We start from the raw sequence: 24,329 nt of genomic DNA on the forward strand, positions 1-24,329 counted from the left end.
GCCCATAGTATTGAGAGTGGGAGGTTGTCTTTTGTAATTACAAAGTTACGTATTTAACTACGTAAAGTAAAATATTCTGTTTCGTTGATATAAGAGTGCTTTTTTTTAAAAATATGTTTAAAAGGCGTTAAAAGTGTATAGTTGTGACTTGTTGTTATATATTTTTTTCTGTTTTTAAATTCTGTGGTGATTATGCAGGAAGTTATATTTTTTATTTTCACTTTCGCCTTAGTACTAAGAACAGGGGGTAAGTAATAAACATTTAAATTATTTATTTTAGCAGGCATTGTTATAATACTGCCCAAAAAACAATACTTAAAACTTTCTTAAAGTCTACAAAGCTAAATTTTATATAATTATAACAGTTAAACTTTAGACAGTGAAAATTTAAATTCAACGTAAATCACGAGATCATATACTTTTTTTGTGATTCAACTTAATGGTTGTTGATTTATATACTAAATAAATTATCTCTTTAGTTGTATTAACTTTTATAAGCTTAAATGTAACTAATCTTAAATAACAGTGGGAAACAAACAAAGCTAAAATTATTATTCTTTAAAATCTATAAAGACGTAGCGATATAAGTTAGTTTTAACAAAAAGTTAAAAGTATTATAAAAAAATATATGCATTACTGGAGTAGATATATTAGACCTGTGTCAGCGCCAACGTTTAAGTAGAAAACTTTACAAAATCGATCGGAATTGTTCGAATCGGTTTTTATTACAATTAATTTTGGACTCTATAATTATTGAAATTATTTTAGTAGTGACTGAAATAAAGTGAAATTTATATAATACATCATATACTAAATAACGAATGTTTTTTTTTTTTATAACGCCGGCTGAAAAAAAAGTACTAAAGCTATATACATAAAACTTATATCAGAAGACGCAGCGCGTTACGCTGAACGTTTTTAGAAAATTATATTAGACCAGTGGCAGCGCTTCGTAATTTTACTTTAACCGCTTTAAAATTAACCTATTGACGTGAATTTCATATTCTTTTACGTCATATAGGTAAATCGTGTTAATGGTTTAAATTCACGAAAAATATAGGTAGACGTATATTTTGTAAACAAATTGCGTAATAAATGACGTTTGTCACAGAAACGTCGTGTTCAGTGCAAATGCAACGGGCTATTTTTTTATACTGTTTATAACACATGCGTCTTTGGGCGCCAATCCAAACGCCCACGTCCGCTATTTTGTTGAGGTATCTATATTTGTGATGTTTTTCTAGATTAGTATTATATTAAAATACTAGTTGCTCCTCGCCTCCATCCGTATATATAATGATAATGATAATTTAGGCGCCCCTGTCAAAAGGTCACATGTTACCTCAATTTTAAATATTAGGATCCGTTTTGTTGTTTAGTATAGATGAGGTTAGAAGCATACAGACGGAGTTAATTTCGTATTTATAATATTAGTTTTAAATGTTACTAAAAGTTTTTGCTCATAGATAGTACTCAGGAATGTAATACAATTAACGAACTTTTAAAGCATTAAATAGATTATTACAAGCTAACAAGTTATAATATAATAGAATAGGTGTAGTATGAACCCACTAATTATACAATGAAATAAGTAATAAGTATTACGATATGTTATATTGTTACAAATCGAAAACTTGATAGATTACAAGACGTATTTAAACAAATGAATTTTTAATTCTTTTTTAAATTCAACTTTCATCGTTTATTAAAATTTTTTTTTACTTATTTTTTAAATTTTACTAATATTTTCGTCAATATATTTTAATTTCTTATTACAATATAATATCGTGATTTCAAATCCGGCTAAGCATCGCTGAGTTTTCACGTGTCAATATCCCGACGAAACATGTATGCTTTCGACGACATATGTCATATGTGTATGAAAGAATGATGTGATTAATGGTGGAATAGTCTTGTCTTTAATGGGCATTTAATAGAGCTTTGCCCAGCAGTGGGACGTTTAACGTCTACCACGCTATTACTTTAGCACATTTTACTATATTATACCTATAATTTAATTTAATTGACCCGTATGCTATTAATTAGATAATATGACTAAAAAAAACTCGTGTGGTATCTATTTACAAAATTATCGCTTACAGTCTAAAGTAGTTCATAAAGAACTAAAAATATAACATAATCGGGAACTTTATTACAATCATTTCCTATGCAACAGAAAACTTCTGTAACATTACGTATTTAACGAAAATAAAAATCAGCGTTAGTATGTGGACGAGGAAAAAATCTGCCTTTGGTAATTTGTAATTTTTCAAATACAGAACCGATAGCGTATTTAGAAATGTACAACAGTCGTTAACTAACAATGAGCTTCGAATTAACGATGACGTATCTTCAGTTAATTCAATCATAGATCGAGAAAGACAATGCAGGCGCTTATCTGTATAATTACTAGTATCTGTAAAAGGTATTTGTAAGTATTGTCACAAAAATGAACTCATATCAAAGTAACTTTTCACTTGAACGAGTGTAGTTTTTATCGTTGCATATTAAGAATTATTTTCGATAAATAATTAGATAAGGACTATTTAATTGGCCTTTGATGTTAAATATACTTAAATCATAATGGGTTCGGATACGGCTTTCAACCCGTAAAAGTTTTCTGAGCATACGGTTATCAACGACGCTTCATGCAAAGTTGTAGGTCACTGGTGATTTATGAGAAATTTGACATGAATAATGAGTGATTTATTGTATTATTATTGTATATTATGTGCATAGCTTTCAGAAACACACTACTGTATAAAGTATATTTTATGAAACAAATGGGAATAATATTAATGATTATAACTACTATATTGAACAGTCAGAGAGGAGACAGTTTAGTGTATAGAACGCGTGGATGTATTTTATTAACCGAAAATCGTTGGTGAACCTAACAATAAAATTGAATCTCTTGATTGGTGATGAAGATCTGGTAACGATGATGATGACTAACGTCGTAAGGAATATTTCGGGTGTAATTTGTGACAATACAGTATTTAGAAGATATACCGATATATACATGGTATAAAATTATAATATCAAATTAGTTTGTTGTAAAAATTAAAAATTTCAAACAATAAATATATATTACAATATTCAGATATCATGAATGTTCTAGCCGGCGTTGCGGGACGATATATGTTTTTATTAAAATAGTTAATACAACGATTTACAAACCACTGTATTCAATGAAACTTTCGGTAAAACATCGAGAATTTACGGTACCTACGTTAACCGCAGTTTGAAAATCGCGCAAAATTATTATTTTACCTGAATTTTCGACTAAAAACCGGCTCGAATATGTTTACCATTGAACTTCGGTAACATGTAGCAATCTATTATCGTAAACATAATTTTATTCGCGTATATTAAACCGCCACCCTTTCTCGTGTAGGTGTAAATCGTTTTAATTTACGATTCTGATATATCGACATGGCAATTTGTTATTATTTTATCATTGGCTTAATAAAGTACGATTCATTACACACCAACATTAACGTGGGAGATAATAAGGTTGGAACTTAGAAAACTTGGGATGAAGTCAGCGGCCTGTATAAAAAGTTATCTATCTGACTGCGATGACAAATGACCCCGTGTGCGCGGTGAGACATCAGTGGAATGGTCGATTTGCTCTGCGATCATTGGTAGATGTGTGTCTCTGGGGAGAGAGACGAGCTTTTATGAAAAGACCTGTGCTTTCGAAATTGAACCCGTCGAAGTTGGCTTTGGAGTTAGTTACACATATTCAGTGCCCGTATTATTAATTAACAAAGGCACTGAGGCGCGGCAATAACGATTAGGCTAAGTACTTTCTCACCACTACTTGGCATTAAATTGTGAGACACAAGAGAAGTCCTTTAATTTTAAGCACAAACGATATTTTTTCAATATTTATATATATTATTGATTGCTAGCTTCCGCCCAGGCTTCGTCCGTGATAAATTGAGGGCAGGTGTGAGGTTTACTATGCGCTATCTCTACTCCAAATACATCCAATTCCATTCTTCCGTTTTTGCGTGATTGAGTAACAAACATCCAAACACATCAATATAAGTAAGATTTGTAGTTTTATTTTACTGTGATTGAAGAACTCGATACAGTGATGGTTACGGAGGTTGGCTTACTACTACTATGACTATATACCGGAACTCTCATTATCTTATGGGACGGCTATCCGTTATAAACAGAAGGAGATCAGGTGCAGGACAAATTGCTTTACGTACTTGCTAAGGCAAGGACATAACATAACACTGTCAACTTCAAATTGTATTGGGGATTCTAAATCACAACCTCTTGAAGTACAGTCGTGTAAGCATTTTTTATTAAATAATTATGGTAAGGGCATCCTAACTGATTTATAGCAACCAACTGCCCAAAACTTGTTGTAGTCCACAAGTATGTGCAAATTTAAGCGTACTTTTTAATACGCTCTCATTATCCGATGGGGCGGTAATGCGACACAGTAAAAATAGATGAGGTTTGGCTTTGCGTATTTTCCAAGCAGAGAAGTGCTCCTAGGCTAGGCTGCTACTTTATAAAGGTTGCCGGGACGTGAACTCCAGGACCTTTGGATTTGCGGTCTTATAAGCTAGCTGCTAGTAGTAAATACTAACTGTACCTGCGACATCGTCGCGTGGAAATCAGTTTGTTACGGAAATCCTTTAAGGACTTTCATACAACGCCTCATTTATAACGTTACCCTCTTGAAATTAAGAAAGTAGCTCATGTCCAAGCAAAACATCATCAACGTCGATGCAGATGCGTAGCTTTGAAAGCATAACAGACACATAGAAGGAACTACTTTGCATTTATAATATTAGTATAGATTATATATATACCTATTATATATTATCTTATCTCCGTTCTATTAATATAATACATATAATGTATACATTTGTTTAACATTCATTACATAAAATCTAGTAAATATTGTTGGCTAAATCCAATGTCACCATTGTTCCGCCTTTGATAAGCTTTATCTGAAAATACCCATACATCTTAATCTTTCAACGAAAAATAATACACATATATTTAAGATATATCGGGACTTAAATAAGTACAGGGATAACAAATTATTATCGGATATTGGCAAGAATGCTAGCAGTATTTCTCGATTGAACTGCAATCCGATTCTCTGGACAAAAAATCAACCCTCCTGTCACCAGTGGAGCCAATAAGACTGGGTGTAATAGGTTTATACCATATATCTATACATATAATAAAATTGGAGTGTCTGTTTGTAATATTAAAATAATCGCGTTTTACTAAATGCATATGTATGCATACACGGTACATATACCTAAATAACATTATTTTTTTAATTTTTGTCTGTCTGTCTGTTTGTTCCGGCTAATCTCTGGAACGGCTGGACCGATTTTGACGGGACATTCTCTGGCAGATAGCTGATGTATTAAGGAGTAACTTAGGCTACTTTTATTTTAGAATTATATGTAAAATAATAATAAAGTCACGCTTTTTTATTAAATTCAAACGCGTACGAAGTCGCGGGCACAGCTAGTTGATTTATGTAACACTTATTACGAACGCAATGGTCCATTCCTTATTCGTTTATTGATTATTGACATACGTCTAAAATACTTATCAGCGATGTGCAATCATAATTAATTCAAATAATAGTAAGGTGTATTTATAAATATACTACACATATCATTTAGTGATAATATAATATTGGGATAAAATAATTTAACCCCCATTTTTCCTCTATGAAGTTGAAATTTCCAAAAACCATTTAATCGCGCATGCTACGTTATATAATAAGTATACATATGTTTCAAATTTCAGCGTTGTATACTAATTAGTTGAGAGTCAGTCAGGTTTGTTCTGTATCGATTTTATAAGTATAGTAATTAGTTCTCGTCCAAGATTTCCCTCGCGTTTTAGGGTTGATCGTCAGATTAGGCATAAAAAATAGCTTATGTCATTTCTTGAAGTTCAATTTTGCTTCATATCAAAGTTCATCAAATTCAGTTTAGTATTTAGGCCGTAAAAAAGTAACAAACAGATATACAAACAGAATAACTTTCGTATTTAAATTATTAGTATAGATTTATTGAATACGACATTGCCAACAAAAGTGTGTCAAACTGAAAAAAAAAACCATTAGAGTGACGGATAGATAAGATAAAAGATATCAAGCGATAATAAGTCTGTCTCGCAAAAAGTATTTGAGTCATAATAAATACAAACATACGATTATAAGGATAAAAATATATACAGATATCGTGTGGACGAGGCTTCAAGATGTTAAAATATTTCAATAATAAAGTCATTTCATGTCTTAAAAGGTAAAATCGTTTATACTTTATTTTCATTTATACTATTAGGGAAACAAACAGAATACCATAACATTAAGTTTCCACAACACGTCGACATAGAGCAGACTATATTATATTAAATCAACAAGCATACGTTTAACATATGAGAGTAAATCAATTATGAGCTATTTGAAGATTTTCTCTCATTTCGTGTTTGATAAATTAAAAAAAAATATTACGATAATGAATTCCATGTAAAGTGCATACATTCTGAAAGCTTATTGTATATTTTATAACTAACAATTAAATTATTAATTACTAGTCACGTGTGTTAAGGGTGAGGGAATTATTTCGTGTCAAGTACAGACAGACAGACAGACAGAATTACTTTCGGATTTATAATATTAGTATAGATAACAAATCTATCATTCAAATTCAAACATTATTTATTCAGAATTATTAGAATATTACATGAAGCGTTCCAACAAGTTTTTTTTTCCTACAAAAATAACTTTTAAGTTACATGACCCCGTAGGTATAGGAAGTAGGTAATTGGATATTTTAAAATGATGAATAATGTGCTATTCCGGATTTGGTCCCCTTCCACCTCTAAAACGTTTCACGTTTGGTACGTGTTGAAATTTATAATAAGCAAGCTAGCCGGGTAAGATTTCGCGGTTAGGGATTATCCTTACATAAGAGCTTTGATACGTCCATTATGAAACCGTATACAGTTTTGCAATTATAATTTACGAATAAGCTTAAATTTATCTTATACGTGGGAATATATTGTATATTCAGGATAAAGTTACCTTTATATTAGAGCGATGTTTACGCTCTTATGACACGAGGAAATGTTCAAAAATGTTCAATAGTAAAAGTGTAAAAAGTGGTTAAGGAACGGGAAACAGGGATGTCTTTTTCGATGATTGACATTGGGAATTAAACGATCGTTCCTTGGCCGGTTCTAAATACAAATAAAAATAAATATCTAGTATAGTGTATATCGTACACACCGGTTATTGTCAGTGCAGATGTTTCATTCCGAAATTATAATACCTACATATATTTTTGATAAACATTACGTAGTGTTAGCATGTGATATTAAATAAAGATTTTACTTTGACTTCAATTTGACATTATGCAAAGAACACAAATGTTTACAGCTTATTAATGCCATAATTGTGTTTTGTTTATATACTTTCGAATATCAAATCAATCTAACACCTCTAAACAATGTTTATAAGTAAGGCCATTGTCATTACTATGAATTAAACATTTTAATTTTAAATATATGTATGCCTAGTAGATAAAATAAAATACCTATATGTATAAGCAACGAAATATAAAAGTTTACATTAATAGCATTATCAATGAGCATTTGCTTACGCACGTGACTGAGGGCTGACAATCAAATGAACGGAATATTAGCGTTGTGTCAAGGCAAGATTGTTCTTCTAAGGCATCCATAAGATCAATTCAATTTGAAATCTATTATACGTATTCTCCGTCTCAACAAACGCTGACCTAAGTTTCTTAAATTGATCTCCAATATACAACAGCGACAGTGTGTGACGGTATGCTTGAAATACGACGTGCACACATACAAAAACATCGTACGATGTCTGCCAGCCAATGAAACGCAGCGTCGTGGTGGGCTTGGCTCCCCACCACGTTTTTGGAATGTATAGCGCTCACGCTCAGAATGCCACTGTTTTATAAATAAACTGAATTAGTGAGAGACATTATGGTGGTTTTCGAGGCCATTGCCACGATAACAGTGAAAGGATAATTTAAAAAAATTATTATTATATTTTATGGTTTTGTTATTAATCAATGTAATGATCGTGATACTTAGAAATGTACGGATTTCTTTTTAAATCTTGATATTCGTCGTATTCTTAATATAAAAAATAAAATAGAATAAATAAATTTACTACCCAGCATACATGTAATCATTAATAATAATCGAAGTTTATTGACGATTGTGTCGCATATACGAGTAACGATAGCCTTGTTATTTTCCACGTATATCACAGTATCATTCAATTTTGTGTGTAAGCAATATAATTATCTGCGCATGCGCAACACGTGAAACAAGATCTGCGGAATGACGTGACTGCTCTTGTGTGGTATGCCGCATGCATGGATTGATAAGAGGTAAAAAACAACTGTTCAGTATATTCGTGTACGGTCGACAACATATGGGATCAACTTTATCATGGAAATATAGATTCTATAATCAAGAGTTGTAAAATCCAATATCGGTAAAATGTTTTTTGATACAATATTTACTAACCGACTAGACATTACGTTATATGTACGCTGTGAACATAATTACTGGTTCAATTATTGCAATTGCGTCGTATAGATCTGTCTTTTAATAAAAGGCAGCGAGAACGCTTTTCAATTAAATATTATTTTGAAATATCGTGTATCGGGTAACGTGGCTTGCGTATGCGTCGATCCCATTTAAATGCTAATTGAAATAAAACCTTCTACGCTTTGAATAAATCCTTGTGATATAATTTAAAAAAAAAATAACATAATAATACTAGAAAAAACGAGTTCTGATATGATGATAATACATAAATACTTATAATACCGGTTTTATATAAAATTATTTTCTGTGTTTCTAGAGGGGAAATAATTAATTAAGTAAATGGTAACATATAGGTACTTATATACATAATTTAATTGTAATGCAGATTAATAAATGTATTATAATATATGTGAATATGTATCTCCTTCGTTTACGGATATATCAATAACATTCAGACGATTGTAGTGTCATTATTATAAAACCTTTTTTCTTTTAAAACCTTCACGGGACTATTTTTTATAATCTGTTATTTTTCAACGCGGCTTAAATTATATAAAAGTTGTTTTTACTTTTTATTCTATTCATTTTAAAATAGAAATTTATTGTATTCTCTACTATTCTTACGCTATTATTTTTTGAGTGATATGTTAATTCAAAATAAATATTTTATTTAGGTATATATTATTAATATTTAAATAAATAATGATATTAAAATTGGATTTGTTATTAAGAAACCTTTACTGGTTTAGTTTTAACACAATTTTGAATTTAATCATTTTGAATTTATAATATTTTATTAAAATAAAATTTTCGTCATTCAATTTAATTATTATCTTTTGGAATATTTATTTTTATAATCATCATTTATAATTTAATAAAGCTGATGCTGAGAAATAGCCCACGTGAACGTTCACCGAAGATTGCAGGTTCAAACCCGGGCAAGTACATTTAGTTAAGATATGCTTTGATTCAAAGTTGATCGAGCTCACCCAACTCCATTTGAAGCTTGGTGAATAAGCTCAAAATCTGCTCCTGAAGAGATTTTTTTTTTCCCAGCTGTGGGCTATTTTAAGGCTATTTGCTTATTACGTTTGTGTTTGTATGGTTGAACGCGTTAATCTAATTATAAGGTGTATTATAGAAAAAATATGTAAACTGGGTTCGTGGTATTCTTAAAAAAAATAGATTTTCAAACAATAATTACAAAAGTTTTTCCATTATCGAAACCAACGCAAGTAAAGTTGCAGCCGAATCACGATAATGTATCAGCTATTTATAATGTTACAGTAAATTCGAATAATATTAAAACATTTATACATACAGTACCTTATATAAATAAAATAAGTTATTATATATTAAAAAAAAACAGGTGGTTTTTTTGAACTTTTCTCTTGGACATATCTGTAATCCAATTCGATTTTTTAATATTTAACTTATTGACAAGAACATCTTAGCATAGTTTTATCAGTTAAAAGAAAATATTACACAGTGTGTCCGCATGTGGGCGTGTGTGTGTGTGTGGTGTTGTGTATATGTGTGTCCAAAAGTACATACATATAACATGATATTCATTATTGAAAGCAAAGTTATTACACCGTTACTTTATTATGTGATAGACACTTGTTTAAATATTAATTTGATTCGATTTAGAACATTTTGTGACTAATAAAAACCTTTTTAAAGAATATATTAATATAATCTTGGATATCGCGAAGACAATGTAAGCAAATAGAATTACACCCAGTGTTCTTATATTACGGAATGTATAATTAACCATTTATTAAGTTCCGCTTATATCACTTATATATTCATTGAAATAATGTTAATGAATATTATAGCTTATATTTGAAACGATCAAGATTACTTGATCCTTGTAAAGTGACGTAGACAACACTACTTTGAATTATTATGTTCCGGTTGGTAGGGTGAATGAGCTTATGTAATAACATACCTACACAAGGCCACAAGCGATCCTTGATATTATCATTGGCAGCGCATTCACGGCCTAAGAAGTTATTTGTTCTGTCAATGCCAGTCTACGGGCAAAGACGTCTTGATACAGATTGGCCGATTGGTCCACTGCTGCTCAGTCCACTAAGCTAGAATAAATTACCTATGAGCAAAAGAGATCGAGCTATGAGAAAGGGAGAGCGTTGTATATCATAAAGTTGTATCATGTGTTCGCCTATATCAAAAGAAATTGTCATTTTATGTATTTGAACTTTATATGGTTTACTTTATATTCTAATTCAAGAAAAATACAACGCAATTTTAAGAGAATAATTAGAGTTATGTGCTAAAATCAAATAAAAAAAAAACGAACGTCTACTAAATACAATACTGCTTATTTTAAGTAAAAAAAAATTATGATTTTATTCAGATAAGTAATAGATGAGATTAGTAAACTTTTCGAACATACAAGTTTATATAACGTAGGTATATAATGGACATAGTCACGGAACCCGAAATTTGTAAAAAAAAAACAAATTTGATAATATATTATTTCGATTTTAATACATATTAATTACCATTTCTTTCTATTTACATCAATAATAAAATAAATTTGACATAAAAAAAAAAAACAATGTATTAAAAATATATTTATTTAGTTTATGGAACCGAACTGTTGTCAGGTATTGTATTGACTCTAATTGTCGTGTACGATTACGATTCGGGCGCCATTTATTCTTGTTGGCGGTGCTAAGCCAGAAACTTTGAAGCTAATGTCAATAACAACTGTTCAAAGTTTCAACTCAATCGGATGATACGTTTACAAAAGAAACAAAGAAAAATTAAAATAAATACATATATTTTATGTAACCAAATCGGGGTGATAGCATATTTATAATACCTAAAAGCCTTCATTTTTTTTATGTCGAAGGTATTTTTTCAACAAAAAATAAAAAAATATTTATAATCAAAATAATAATAGAGAATTTATATAAAAGAGAACAATAATATAAATTAATGCATCAAAGCTAATTCTTTAACAGTTGTGACGTTAATCACGACGTTTGACAATAGTGTGCTTCGAAAAAAGAACGCATCGATTAAACTAATCCGTAGTTTGTACAAAACTCGCAAAGGATACAAATGACATTTTCGTATTTATATATATTATATGTCGTTATTAAAAAATAATTAATGAAATAAATGATGATAGAAACCGATTCGACTTGAATTCAATGATTTTGTCGAACCAGCAAGACGAAAAGAAATATTCCATTTATTGCCAAGTTTTGAATGCCGTCTTTCAAGTATTTTTGTGTCAAAATATCCGGAATAATAGATTTTTTAAATCAAAAAATTTCAATGATTCGGTATTGAATGTAAATTTTGATTTGAGACCTCGCCTGGATCAATTTCCATTGTGTATCATTCATTAATAAACATTGTTGTGATCATTTGTAAGGGCTTGATTTCTAAGATTGCGTGTCTAAATGTTCATGTTGTTAATTTATGTATATAAATTAAACTCTTGCTCCATAGTGAAAGACTTAGAACTTTTGCATGTGACGGGCAAAAATTTGCCCCGAATAATATCAACTCAAAATCTCTTTATTATACACCAAAAAATATGTACATCAATTACATTCAAGAAGATAAGGCCGCTCCTTTATAAAAGGCTCACCTTTGACCTCTACCATTGGCCTACCCCATTTACATCTCCCAAACTACATTGAAGACGCAAAGTGAAAATGGTTTTACATCGTTACCAAATAGTAGGATACTTATAAGATGCTACGTAATGAATACCTAATAAACTACTGCCTTCGTCAACAGATGCGCTCAAAGAAAAATGCAACAAGGAAGAAGATTTGTTACAACGGTGCTCAATGGCGTTACCAGTGCTAAGCTCACCGGAAATCTCGTTCGCTTTAACACGAGAAGAATTGGATAAGAGTTGCGTGTGAGTATTATTTTTTCTACCGGTATAATGAACTAAGCATATATATTTTTTTCCTGAACAAGAAAATTATTATTGTATATTTTCATAAAATAAATTAAATTTATAAAGTTTGGTACGTAATTTATATTATCACTAAATATTTAACACAGAATAGCCTCTTATGTTGCTGGTTCTTGGAAGGTTTAATACTAATATGTTTAACTCATTCATAATTGTTTGTAAGTACATTTGATAGATTTAATACATTCTTACCCAGAGCATCAAATATCGATCAGTCTAAAACAAAAATTACCCAGTGAAGTCGTTATATTTTTAATCCTATTCATCTATCATAACAAAATTTGCCTTTCATTCGCTTTTGTACGATAACTTCGCGTTAAAGTTTTGCTAAGACAGCGTTAGCACCCTGGAGAAACTTTAAACGAAATGGTACGCAGTATGTAGTTAGCTCATCTTAATTTAGTGTTCTTGTTTGCGGTAAATAGCAATTTGAAGCCAGTTGTCCAACTCACTAACTTTACTCGCCGCATGATTAGATCTTTGAATAGCCAATGAGGCAATCAATGGGAACATTTAGGTCGACAAAATTATTGTTTTAAACGGCTCATTGGTCCATTGAGTTCAATTGTAATCATTACGATTGGTGGTAATTATTTTTTGGTTTCTTTTATGATATTATCTTAATATCTTTGATTTTTATTACACATACAGAATAATAATTAAAACATTAAATTTTTTGTATCAACATTAACACGTAATGAAAAAGCTATTAAAATATTTCGTTTTATTAGTTTAGTTTGAAAGTTAACCCAACATTGATTTTCGCTTATATAATATTTGTGTCTAACTAGGCTAGGCTATCACATATCATATCGACAAATACTTAGTATCGTTGAGTTCCCCTTTGAAGGTTGAGTGATCCAGTATATCACAACGCCAAGTGACATAATATTTCCAAGGTTATCTTCCTATTGGCAAGGGATGGTTAATATTTCTCACGTTGCCTATTTCTTATGGCATGGTTCGTTGCTGACAACATACCTTCAGGTAGCCCATTGGTTTCGCTACCTAAAATAAATGAGACGTGAAAAATTAATTAATTAATTTGGTTACAGCGAGTTGCGTGTCGGTATAAAGTGCATCGATAACTACACAGAAATATGTATGGAAAAAAGCGAACAAGTTATGTTTAGGCGGATATACGCCGGTATAACTGATGTTGTTCAAGAGCTTTGCACTAGAGGGAAGTATCAAGATGAATATCTTCGACATGCAGATTGTGTGAAGAATGTAAGGCAGGAGTACGAAGTTTGCAGCAAGAACTATGAAGTGACGCTCACGACTCTAAGCAATCACCAGAAGAAAGACCAGTATCACACAGATGAAACTCAAGTCGCAACGAATCATGAAGATTATCTAAGAACAGTTTGTTGGTAAGCATATCTTGATGTATAATTTAAAGATATGTACCGAATACTCTTTACGTTTTTTTGGAATATCATTCAGTATTTTATCTTAAAGTAATATTGTCCTGTTACGTCCAAAATATATTTTTCTTCATGAATTACGTCATATGCAAAGATTACAATTCTTATATCAAAAGGTATTTTATATCTTATACAACAGGTATATATCGACTTACACTTTGTAAGTCGATATATACCTGTTTTCTTTCTTTAAAATTAGGTTAAAATATCTTTCTTTAAATCTTGAAATTTTGATTGCGAGCAAAAAATCAATGTTGCCAAGAGTTTGACTATAAGTCGACCTCCTACACTCTAACCTCCATATTAAAATAAAAAATCAAATATAAGCTGATTTATTGACACCTAAATTCTATTTTAATTCTTAAAACATAAAAAAGCGTATTCATTGTACACGGATTTTTTTTCATCCCAGAATTCTAAATATAACGGCCGTGAATTGTTTATTAAAATAGGCTGAGTGATTTTAGCTTGCTGCCCGGTTTCATAATTGTGATATCGGTCACAGAAAAAAGTAAACCATTTTTTTTCTCTGACCTATTTAAACAAAATAAATATAGTCACATGGATTGGTAATACTACAATAATTATGCGATAAGGTCTTTGATATATTAAAAATAATAACAAAATATGCTTAAATAAACTACGAAAAACGGAAAAAATATGCTTGAAATGATTATTTTTTATTCCTAGCTATTTGACAATACATAAAAAAATAGAAAGCTACTGTTATATGTACAATTTTCTAGTGTTTTCGAAAATTTGTTCGAAATTTGAAAAAAATAAAATTTGTCGATTCGTAATACGAACGCAAAACCAATAACAATATTTAATATAAATTGTAATCCAATATATGAGTGAATTAATTGTTCCATACAGGTTAATAAAAGCGTGTTAAAAAAAATGCCACGTTCTTATGAAATACGCACACATTGTAAAGTCAATAAAACTCGTTAAACAGGTGCTCTACACATGTTAGCTCCAAATGCGATATATAATATTTTACCTTGAAAGATATAAAGAAACAATACTAGAAAAATTCAAATATAGAATAACAAGTGATCCTTAGGCATTTAATTATTAAAAAAATATCTTAGAACTTTAGTTATTTAAATATTAATCTCGGCATGTCGGGTGTAATTTATAATATGATTTATCTCAATTTGAAATCGAGCAAATTACTCTGTCAAGAAAAGGAACCTATCAAGAGTTTACTGAAGCATTCGAAGATCGAGTACCTATCTCCTTTAATATTTGATATGCAACTTTATAATTAAGTTACCAAAGTAATATTACAGGTTTAAATCTTAGTACCGAGTTATGTATTTATTTTGAATAACCATTTTGAAATAGATCAACTATTTAAACATTATTTCTAATATTATTATTAAATATAATTAATCTGTATCTTTGTAAGTGTATAGATGTATTTAAATAATAATATGTTCTAAATTCAAATTGGATAAGGATGTAATATATTCACCTTGGTGTGTAATTTTTTAAATAAATTAAATTTTTAGTTAATATGAAGTTGCCATGGAATTAGCAAATGTAAAGAGATATTAATATTATACTGATATAACGGAAGACACTAACCGTAGCAAAATAGAATTATTAATTTGACTCTTAGACTCAAGACCATTTTTTTTTTTTAATTTAACGTAGGTATATTTTTGCAAAAGTTTTAAAGCAAAGGATTAACTTGATATTTGTTTACTTCCATTTTCTGCAAATCACTTAAAGCCCATCTTAAACAGCGTAGGATTAAAGACGCATTTAAAAAATTCTCGCCTCGTTAATGAAGTTTCTAAGTAAATAATGAATTAGTTAATGAAGAAAAATTTTGTGTATGGTTTTTTTTATTAAAAAATAAAAACGATAAAATATATCACATCGGTTATTAAATTTTAAATTTAGAATATATTTTTATACCGAAATTATGACCGAACGTATAAAAGTATTTTTATATTTTAAAATTTTTCAACCAGCATCAGAGGACTTACACATCGTTGCCCATGTAGTTTCACTATGAAAAGATAAACAAAAACAATACTATTTCCTGCAAAAAGGCCGTGTGAAACGCTGTGAAACGTGTGAACGGCGAAATAAAAGAATCTGAAATCATTTCCAGCGGAATACCGCAGAATACTAATTTCAGGTCTACAGTATCACCAGTTAATATTAAAGAAGTTTCTAGATGAAATTTATTCGAATTACGGCTTCCAATTAGATACCTTTCCAATTCCTGTATAACTCTTAAGATATTACAAATTAAAAAAAAAAGTTAAATACTCAAACGACTTTATATAACATATTTTGAACTATTAGAACATTAATCAGAGAAGTACAAATATTGAAATGTTATAATGATAAATAAACCGGAAATTATTCGTAATGAATATTACATGAACATGAACATTTGATGAACAACTAAACTGTTGAAGTCAAGTGCCGAGACACAATAAATTGAACACCTGAGTCTTAGCCGAAGGTTACTGACTTAATCGGGTATGCACTTTTGATCTCGTGATCTCAAAGAAAAAAATCGTACAACAATCAAAATAGGTATTAAAGGAAAGGTATAAAACTAAATGCCCAGATGGTGGAATTAATAGATCAGATCAGAATTGGCTCGGCGGATACGAGGATCTTAATCAATGATTGTAGGTCCAAATCCGGTAAGAACACTGAGGTATCCGGTGCTTAAATTGTTTAAAATTCATCTCTTGCTCCGCAATGAAGAAAAACGTGGTAACTTGCACGTAAATTAACAATCAGAATATGAACATCACGTAAAGTTACATTTGCTTCTTAAAACGATCGCCCAGTGACCGAAATTTTACCATTACAATAATTGAGCATTTGAGGAAAATATGTATGGATTTTTTCTACTTTTATTTCCTATGCAAAAAACGTCTAACAAATAAAGAAGAAGAAGGTACTAAACTGTAATTTTTGCCTTTTTTATTTAGTTACCTGTATACTAATGAAACTACTTTATTTTGAATATAATTAAGGTTTTTGCTCGTCTGTCCGAAATGCGAATAAAATAGTTCTTATAAATTGCTCTAAGTCCTGTGAAGCGAACGAAGCAGTGACGAATTGCGTTACATTTATTTCTCTATTCAGAGTAGATGTTCTAAATGTTTATACATAATCTCTGGGGCCAGTGTTCGTCTTTCATCCCCTGTAAGGCTTCCAGAAGTACGGAATAAATTTATGGATAACTCGGAGATTAATAGGAGTATCATATATATAGTTTACGGTAGTAAAAATAATAGTACCAGCTGAGATAGACAAACACGTATAAGAGAAGCGACTGGTTTGATTTTGGTTATATAATATTATTTTAAACACACGAGTCTCAATTATCTAAATTCAGCGTGCAATTAATAATTGTTAATTTCGCGAAATTTCTAACAACACAAACATTTCTCAGATAATTTTAGCCAATTAGCAAACTGAACACAAATTGTTACGAAATAAGAGGATAAACGTGATTTTGATTTTACTGTACTAACATAACCTAATAATATTTGTAGTTATTTTACATTTTGCATTGCCTGATAACTTTTCTGCAATTTACCGATTTGAAAGCACATGCATATATATTGTTACATATATACAAGAATTTGGGTTGTCAATGCCTTAAAACGTATCCACCTATCAACCTAAGGTACTGAAAATTTCAAGTCAAAAGTAAAACTAAAACATTAGCGTGTTTTTGGAGACATGGTGAGAACTATTGGAAACATTGTTAAGGGGAAAATGCGTAATACACCCCAAACACGACTGATCAGAATTTTTTTTTATGCAATAAGTATTTTTTCAAGTTATTAGCGCAAGAAGTAAGCACAATAATGACCTATGGGGTTAACATTAAACCTGCGGCTTTTAACTCAGCATTGCGTCCTTAATCATTGATATAAATCGTTGCTATAAATAAGCTTGACTTAATGTTTCACATCTTCCGTGCGTTTCGTGACGTGAAAAAAGTGTTTTTAAAAACATAATTCTTTGTATGATAGTTGCAGTTAATCGTTAATGAAATAAAATAACGACAAACGAACGATAAACGAAGAAAAGCCGTCATTTCGATTCACTAGCGCTCGGAAATAGAAATGTAATTACTGTGGCAGTACTGCTTCATTATCAGAGTTAGTTGTTTGTATTGTTAATTGCAATATACCCTCGTTGGTAAGTTAGTCGTTACAATGGTTACACTTACAAGAATGGTTGAATAAAGGATTCTCAATCTTCTACCTATCCATCCATGCTAATAAATGAAAGAATACCAAACCAATATAACATGAAACTTATACCCAAAGACACAGCGCGTTTCGGAGAACGTTTTAGTTGTTATTAAAGTGACAACCGATTTTCAAGTTTTATGTGTTAAATTATAATTTATCGCCGGTATTAATAAATACCTTTATGCTTTAACTGTTTCAAACGAAAATGTCAACTGTGGTGGAATTACTTTTTTTTTGTACCGAATGTATGTGATTCCGAAGGATAAACATTTATAATTGTTGTACAAAAACATATTACCGTTTGACCCGACCTCCCAATATCATTATAACATCCGACGATTAAACAAAATGACTTATAAATGATAAATTTTATCAAGTATGTTTGATAAATAATGAATTCGGCGTGTCGAGGTCGGTTGGCAACAGTTTTATTGCTTGCTCAAGGGTATGCAGACTGGTCCTTAGACAAAAGTCACAGCAGGAGGTCGACCCACCATTTTTAAAATAAATTCAATGAGTTACAAAATAATGTTTATGTAAAATATTGTTCTCATACATTTACAAACACTTACAGATACATAAAATAATACAGAATGACTAAAGGTAGAAATTAAAAGGTATTTGACGTAAGCTAGGTATTTGACTTTTGCTATTTAGTTGATTGTCATGAAATGTCAAAATGTTTTTAGCAGTTCCTCGAAATTAAATAAAATAGTGAGGCTGTTTACAGTCTAGTGACGTTTAAGAACCGCTTCATAGTCGCGGAATACCTTGGCGATCGACTGCATGTGTAAAATAATAAGCTAAGATCGTAGATTTGTAAAAAATGCCATATTTCGTCTCGGTATGAAAGTGCGTTTTTATATTTCCGCATTGTTAAAACGTCATATTTTGCGCGGTAAACAGCCTAAATTTTAATTAAATTGTCACAGATTAAAAATACAAATTTAACTTCTGTCAGTTGTTTAAACAGCCAACAAGATAAAAGGCTCAGATATATTTGAACGGCCTATAAATTGATTAAATATTTTATTATTTTTAAATAGTAAGCGTACATATTTTTTTCCTTTATATATGTTTTTCCGTCGAAGTTTATTATAAAGATGTCCTCGGTAGCTTCAATTAAATGTGTCATTTAATTGATTGATTGTTTGCAGTTCATTCCAAGAATACTTGATGTGTTCGGAGCTGACGGTTCAGAAGTCGTGCGGGGATGACGCCGCTTTATTCACCAGTGCATTCCTCAAACGAATGGCTTCTAATATTATTAAGGTATTGTTATTTATACATTTTTTTAAAATTTGTAAATTTATCTGATTTGTGTTCGCCCTGGCCCACATACATTGGGCAATGTAGAAATATTACCTACAGATTCTTGACATTAAATGGAAATGTTATGTCCCTTGTGGCTATTTTATCTATTAAACAGATTCACTCATCCTTCGAATCTGAATAAGTGATTAGCGCTATATATTATAATGGTTCATTATATTTCTTAATTATTTATGTCGCCAGTGTCTTCGCTCGAGTTTTAAGTTGGTCGTCAAGTGCTAGACATAAAAAAAAAACCTTTGATCTTCCTTGGAGTTTAAGCTTGCTTCATAACTAATTTCATCAAATTCGGTTCAGCGGTACTTTCGAAATTATAGTATTATTATATACATTTGATATTAAATATTATTATAATTTTTTTTTTCACATTTGCAGAACTTTTGCCTCGAATATCGGGGCCAGGAATGCGGATTATCAAACAAAGTGACGACAATGCATCACAGGTTACAAATAATTCCTGTGACGCTTTTAGCGTTTCTATATCCCTATATCACTAGCAAATTAGTTCCGGCGTAAAACCTCTTTGCAAGTGAACAAAGAAATCGATTTTTAAAATTAGAACACTAAGGTAGAAGCGCGGGTTGCCAGTAATTAGTGTGGAAGAAGTTTGTTGCGAGTTACAATGATGCAACGTTCAGTGAACTGTAAATAATTAATGTAGGTAGATTGTTTCAGTTTCTCGGTTAAAGGTGAAACTAAAGTTTGTGTTTTAGCAGTTTATTTAAAATATAACCGGCAAAGCCAGGTTTGTTTATATAGATATACTTTATTATAATTCAATGAATAATAATAAAATATAATCCAACATTGTTATTGTTAATCTCAACTTCCACCTCAAGTTATCTATTCGAATACTATTCACTTTGTAAATAAATAATTTACTCGTAACATGTATATATTATGAGAGCGGCATTTGAATTTAGAATGTATCAAATTTTCGTTACGTTGTAAATTTTATAAATTATATATCGTTTTTTTTTTTAATATGTATAAAATTATTTTACGTATTACGTAACAAAACAGCGTTGTGTTTCTGTAATTATCTGTCATGCATATTAATTTTGAACCTAACCAGAAAAATCTGAGCAAAATTTAAAACAGTTCTTTGTAAATATTATTTAAATGAAGGCTATTTTTTAAAACAAAAAAAAAATATATACATATATTTGTCCATCCTATTATAATTTATTATGAGGTAATCTTTATTTATTTTTTATCTGTCTATAAGTTTCGCGCCAAAAATGAGAGATTAATTTCGTTTGTCATAATTCTTAAATAAAAAAAAAATAGACGACGTTACTTATTAGTTTTTGAAAAGTAATAAATTTCTAACAAAAGTTATGCGAATAATGATTAATATTTAGTTCGTCTTTAGTGTGATAGTGTAAAAATTTTATTCGAATATTTGAAGTGTTAAGTTTTTTGCCTACAATTTGTACAATTTTAAATAAATTAAATAAAAATATTTGTTCAATTATACTTTAGCTCTAGACACTTTAATAAATACTCAAAAACTTATTAGGTAGGTATATAAAGAGTTTTTTTAAATGATTTATGATCTGTTCCTACTGGCAGCTATTAAGTAAATAATTTAATTGATTGTATTTGCCATTATTACAAGTTGTAGGGATTTTTGCAAGCCTTTTTGGAGCCATTCTTGATCACTTGTGTAGAAGTGGCTTAAATTTTTCATTTCTTATGAATGAAGGTGACACTTCCTATAAAATGACAAATTGAATCGATGATCTTAACCACGAAATTAAAAAAAAGAAGATTATAATGTCATTCTATCACAACGTGGACCACTATCGTAAACCTATTTAGAGTTGCCTTTGTTAATTTATTTTAAATAATTTAGTACTTAATTGTAATTTGTAAACTTGTTTAGAGATATACATGTATGCATTAGTGTTTAACGACAATACTTACTGCGGCTGAATATTTGTATATATATCTATCTTATATATATAAAATAGTTTATTATATGTATCAATATAATTTTTCGTTTGTAATATGTATGTTGTATAGTATATAAAGTGTCTTAGAGATAAAATATTATTGTATTCGTTTATATTATTTAATATTTAGCTCAGAACATCCTGTGATAGTTGATATGTATGTGCTATGAAAGGTCAATGAGATTTTTGTTAACTTCTGTTCTAAGTACATAATGATTAGAGACTGCGTGTATTAATTATCAGACACCGTAGCAAGTAGCGAAAATGTAAAAAATAATTATTACCATAAAATGTTTTATTAATTGAAGTAATTTTATTTATTTCAAATATAATACAGATAAGCTAACCTATCTAACATGTAGTATTATTTTATGTAGAAGTATATTCTTCAAAAGCCAATTAATATTCGGTTCGACATTCGATATTTAAATTTAAAACTCAGGCATTCACAATTATTACATTACTGATGCAATTAAATAATGCCAAGTGTTGCCAGCGTCAAAATTACCGTAACGTATAAATATTGTTTTGAGTAATCATGAATTCTCATGATATTCTATACATTCATTATAAAAAAAAACAGACCAAAAGGGTGAATAGTCTTTATTCGTGCCGCCTAATGACCGTTTTAAAATCACAGCACTAACGAAAGTTTTAAAAACTTTTATACGTAAGTACTCATGTGGTGCAGAGCTAAAATAAATTGCTATAAAGGATGATATAAATCTTCTACCGCTAGAAAAATGATATTAAATATAAAATAATAAAAATATGAGTGGTAACTTTTGGTAATCGCTTTCATTTTTAATTTTGATGTATAAAATCTGATAAGGATGTTGCCGTATTCTTTTTTCGAATTCGAGTCTATGGGACATGATCATTGCTGCAGCACCTCGTCGTTATTTTCTTAAGTCTAGATGGCCTGATTTTTTTAGTAGCTAGTTATAAGATATATCTCGAGATATAACCAGTCCCAGAATAATGTGATTGGATTTTCTGTTAAATGAATCTTTGTAGCAACCTAAGATAGGAAATTAGTAGTGTTATACTCCCGTACGTTGGAATTTAATGTTGCCGTTCAGAGCCCGAACTCTTTGGTAGTGTGGATGGTCGTCCCATCGAAGAATGTGAAGTATAGAATTGCTGGGGCTGACAATAGGCCAGGAGCACATTGTTTGCTTAGGTCATATAGACACGGCATCTGACAATAAAGCTAGTAACATATGTTTGAAATATAATCATATGTATACACAATGTCGTAGGTTAATCTCAACTCTTTGTTAATTACAATCTTCTGTCCAATGTGTTATTGTACCTGATATGATTTTGCCAGAATCGTGTCTGGCGATTATCGTTTCAATTACGTTAGAGTAATGAATTAATTCAATGTATACCACTATAGTAACTATATAATGAAAGATTGTTAACAATTATACTAATTATTACTAAGCTAACTATTGGATGTAAGAGTTTTTCACTGATTTATGAAATAAGAAAGAAATAAAATCAATTCTACTTGAAATGGTACCTAAAATTACAAATGTTACAAAATGTTTATTTAAATATAATACTGGCCCTAAAAAGTCTTTTTTTATTATTTAAAATTATGAAACAAAATAAAAAAGAATTAGGTTGCTTTTTTTATTAATAATTTTCATCTTTGTCTTAATTGAGTACTTCATTAGTTTTTAATATGCATTACATATCACTAGCGTTTTTAATATACATATTTACCTAGGCTTGCATTATATAACAGTCATGTTTGTAGATAATCGATTATGTATAAAAATATATTATTAATAAAAATAAATGACCTCGTTGTAACGAGAAATAAGTTTATCGTTTTATTAGACCGTAATGCTCTGTGACATTTTTATCTTTACATGTGCAAGATATTTATAATAATGCTTAGAAGGTATTTGTGGAAGGCCATTTCGAACAACGCTTATAAATATTTCGTAAGTTTTTGTCATTATTGTGTTAGTTTTTTGACATATAACGTACATAAATGAGCGCAAGTGTGAAATGTTTTGACGTCTTAACGTCAACACATCAACACAACAAATATTATAATCTATATGGTAGCACTCCATATGGCTATTTGTGTTCGCTATTGGGTATTTGCTACTAAATAACAAACACACGAATAATTGGCAAAATAAAGCAAAAGGAAATGCATCAATGACATGCTGTCGATTATAATAAGATTAATTCTGGAGAACCCATATAATCGGATTAATTTGGTACAGTTCTAGGAATTTTCGCACTGTTTCATCCCAATTCATTATCAATAGTTGTTTCAGATCGAGATCATAGTATAAACACAAAATACTACATGTCCGTACAAGTCTATGGTTCGTGCACTTTTGAATATGGCCATCGTGTGGACGGCTTATTTGCGTATTTGCCTATTTGACATCTTTGATGTGCGTCGACAAGCCGACAGTGACACGGCAATGCGTATTTGATATTGGCTTTAAAATATATACTGTTCACACGTAGTAATTGTTTGCCAAATGCCATATATACCTAAATAGCTAGGCGAAGTGCCACCATTTTGGACAAACTTGTTAACTTGTCATTTTGACATATACATTCTCTTATCTGTGATCGGCCGGAGGGCCGGATCGGGCGGCCTAATAAAATCGTGGACAATTGTAAATACTGTAATAATTCAATTACAGACAAAAGTGTAATTTATTAGGTACTTTTATTGTGGGGTTGTAAATAACAAAGTCAGTCAGAAACAATTGCAAAACGTGTGAGAAGCAGCCATATAAACCTACTTCTA

The 24,329-nt window shown here is 30.2% G+C and overlaps 1 protein-coding gene across 2 annotated transcripts; it reads left to right on the forward strand.

Annotated features, from left to right (window-relative positions):
• Positions 1–6: 6 nt before the first annotated feature.
• On the forward strand, positions 7–21,845 carry LOC125065746. 2 transcript variants are annotated; one of them, XM_047673542.1, is made up of 5 exons: positions 7–247; positions 12,385–12,511; positions 13,627–13,944; positions 19,406–19,520; positions 19,956–21,845. In XM_047673542.1, exons 1-5 carry the CDS (start codon positions 193–195, stop codon positions 20,094–20,096), a joined length of 756 nt encoding a protein of 251 aa, XP_047529498.1. In that variant the 5' UTR covers positions 7–192; the 3' UTR covers positions 20,097–21,845. The 2 variants fall into 2 exon arrangements, with proteins under 2 accessions (XP_047529498.1, XP_047529499.1); XM_047673543.1 differs by lacking the exon at positions 7–247 and adding an exon at positions 8,168–8,545.
• Positions 21,846–24,329: the final 2,484 nt, after the last annotated feature.

The sequence above is a fragment of the Vanessa atalanta genome, chromosome 8 (genome assembly GCF_905147765.1).
Source record: "Vanessa atalanta chromosome 8, ilVanAtal1.2, whole genome shotgun sequence".
Lineage (NCBI taxonomy): Eukaryota > Metazoa > Arthropoda > Insecta > Lepidoptera > Nymphalidae > Vanessa > Vanessa atalanta.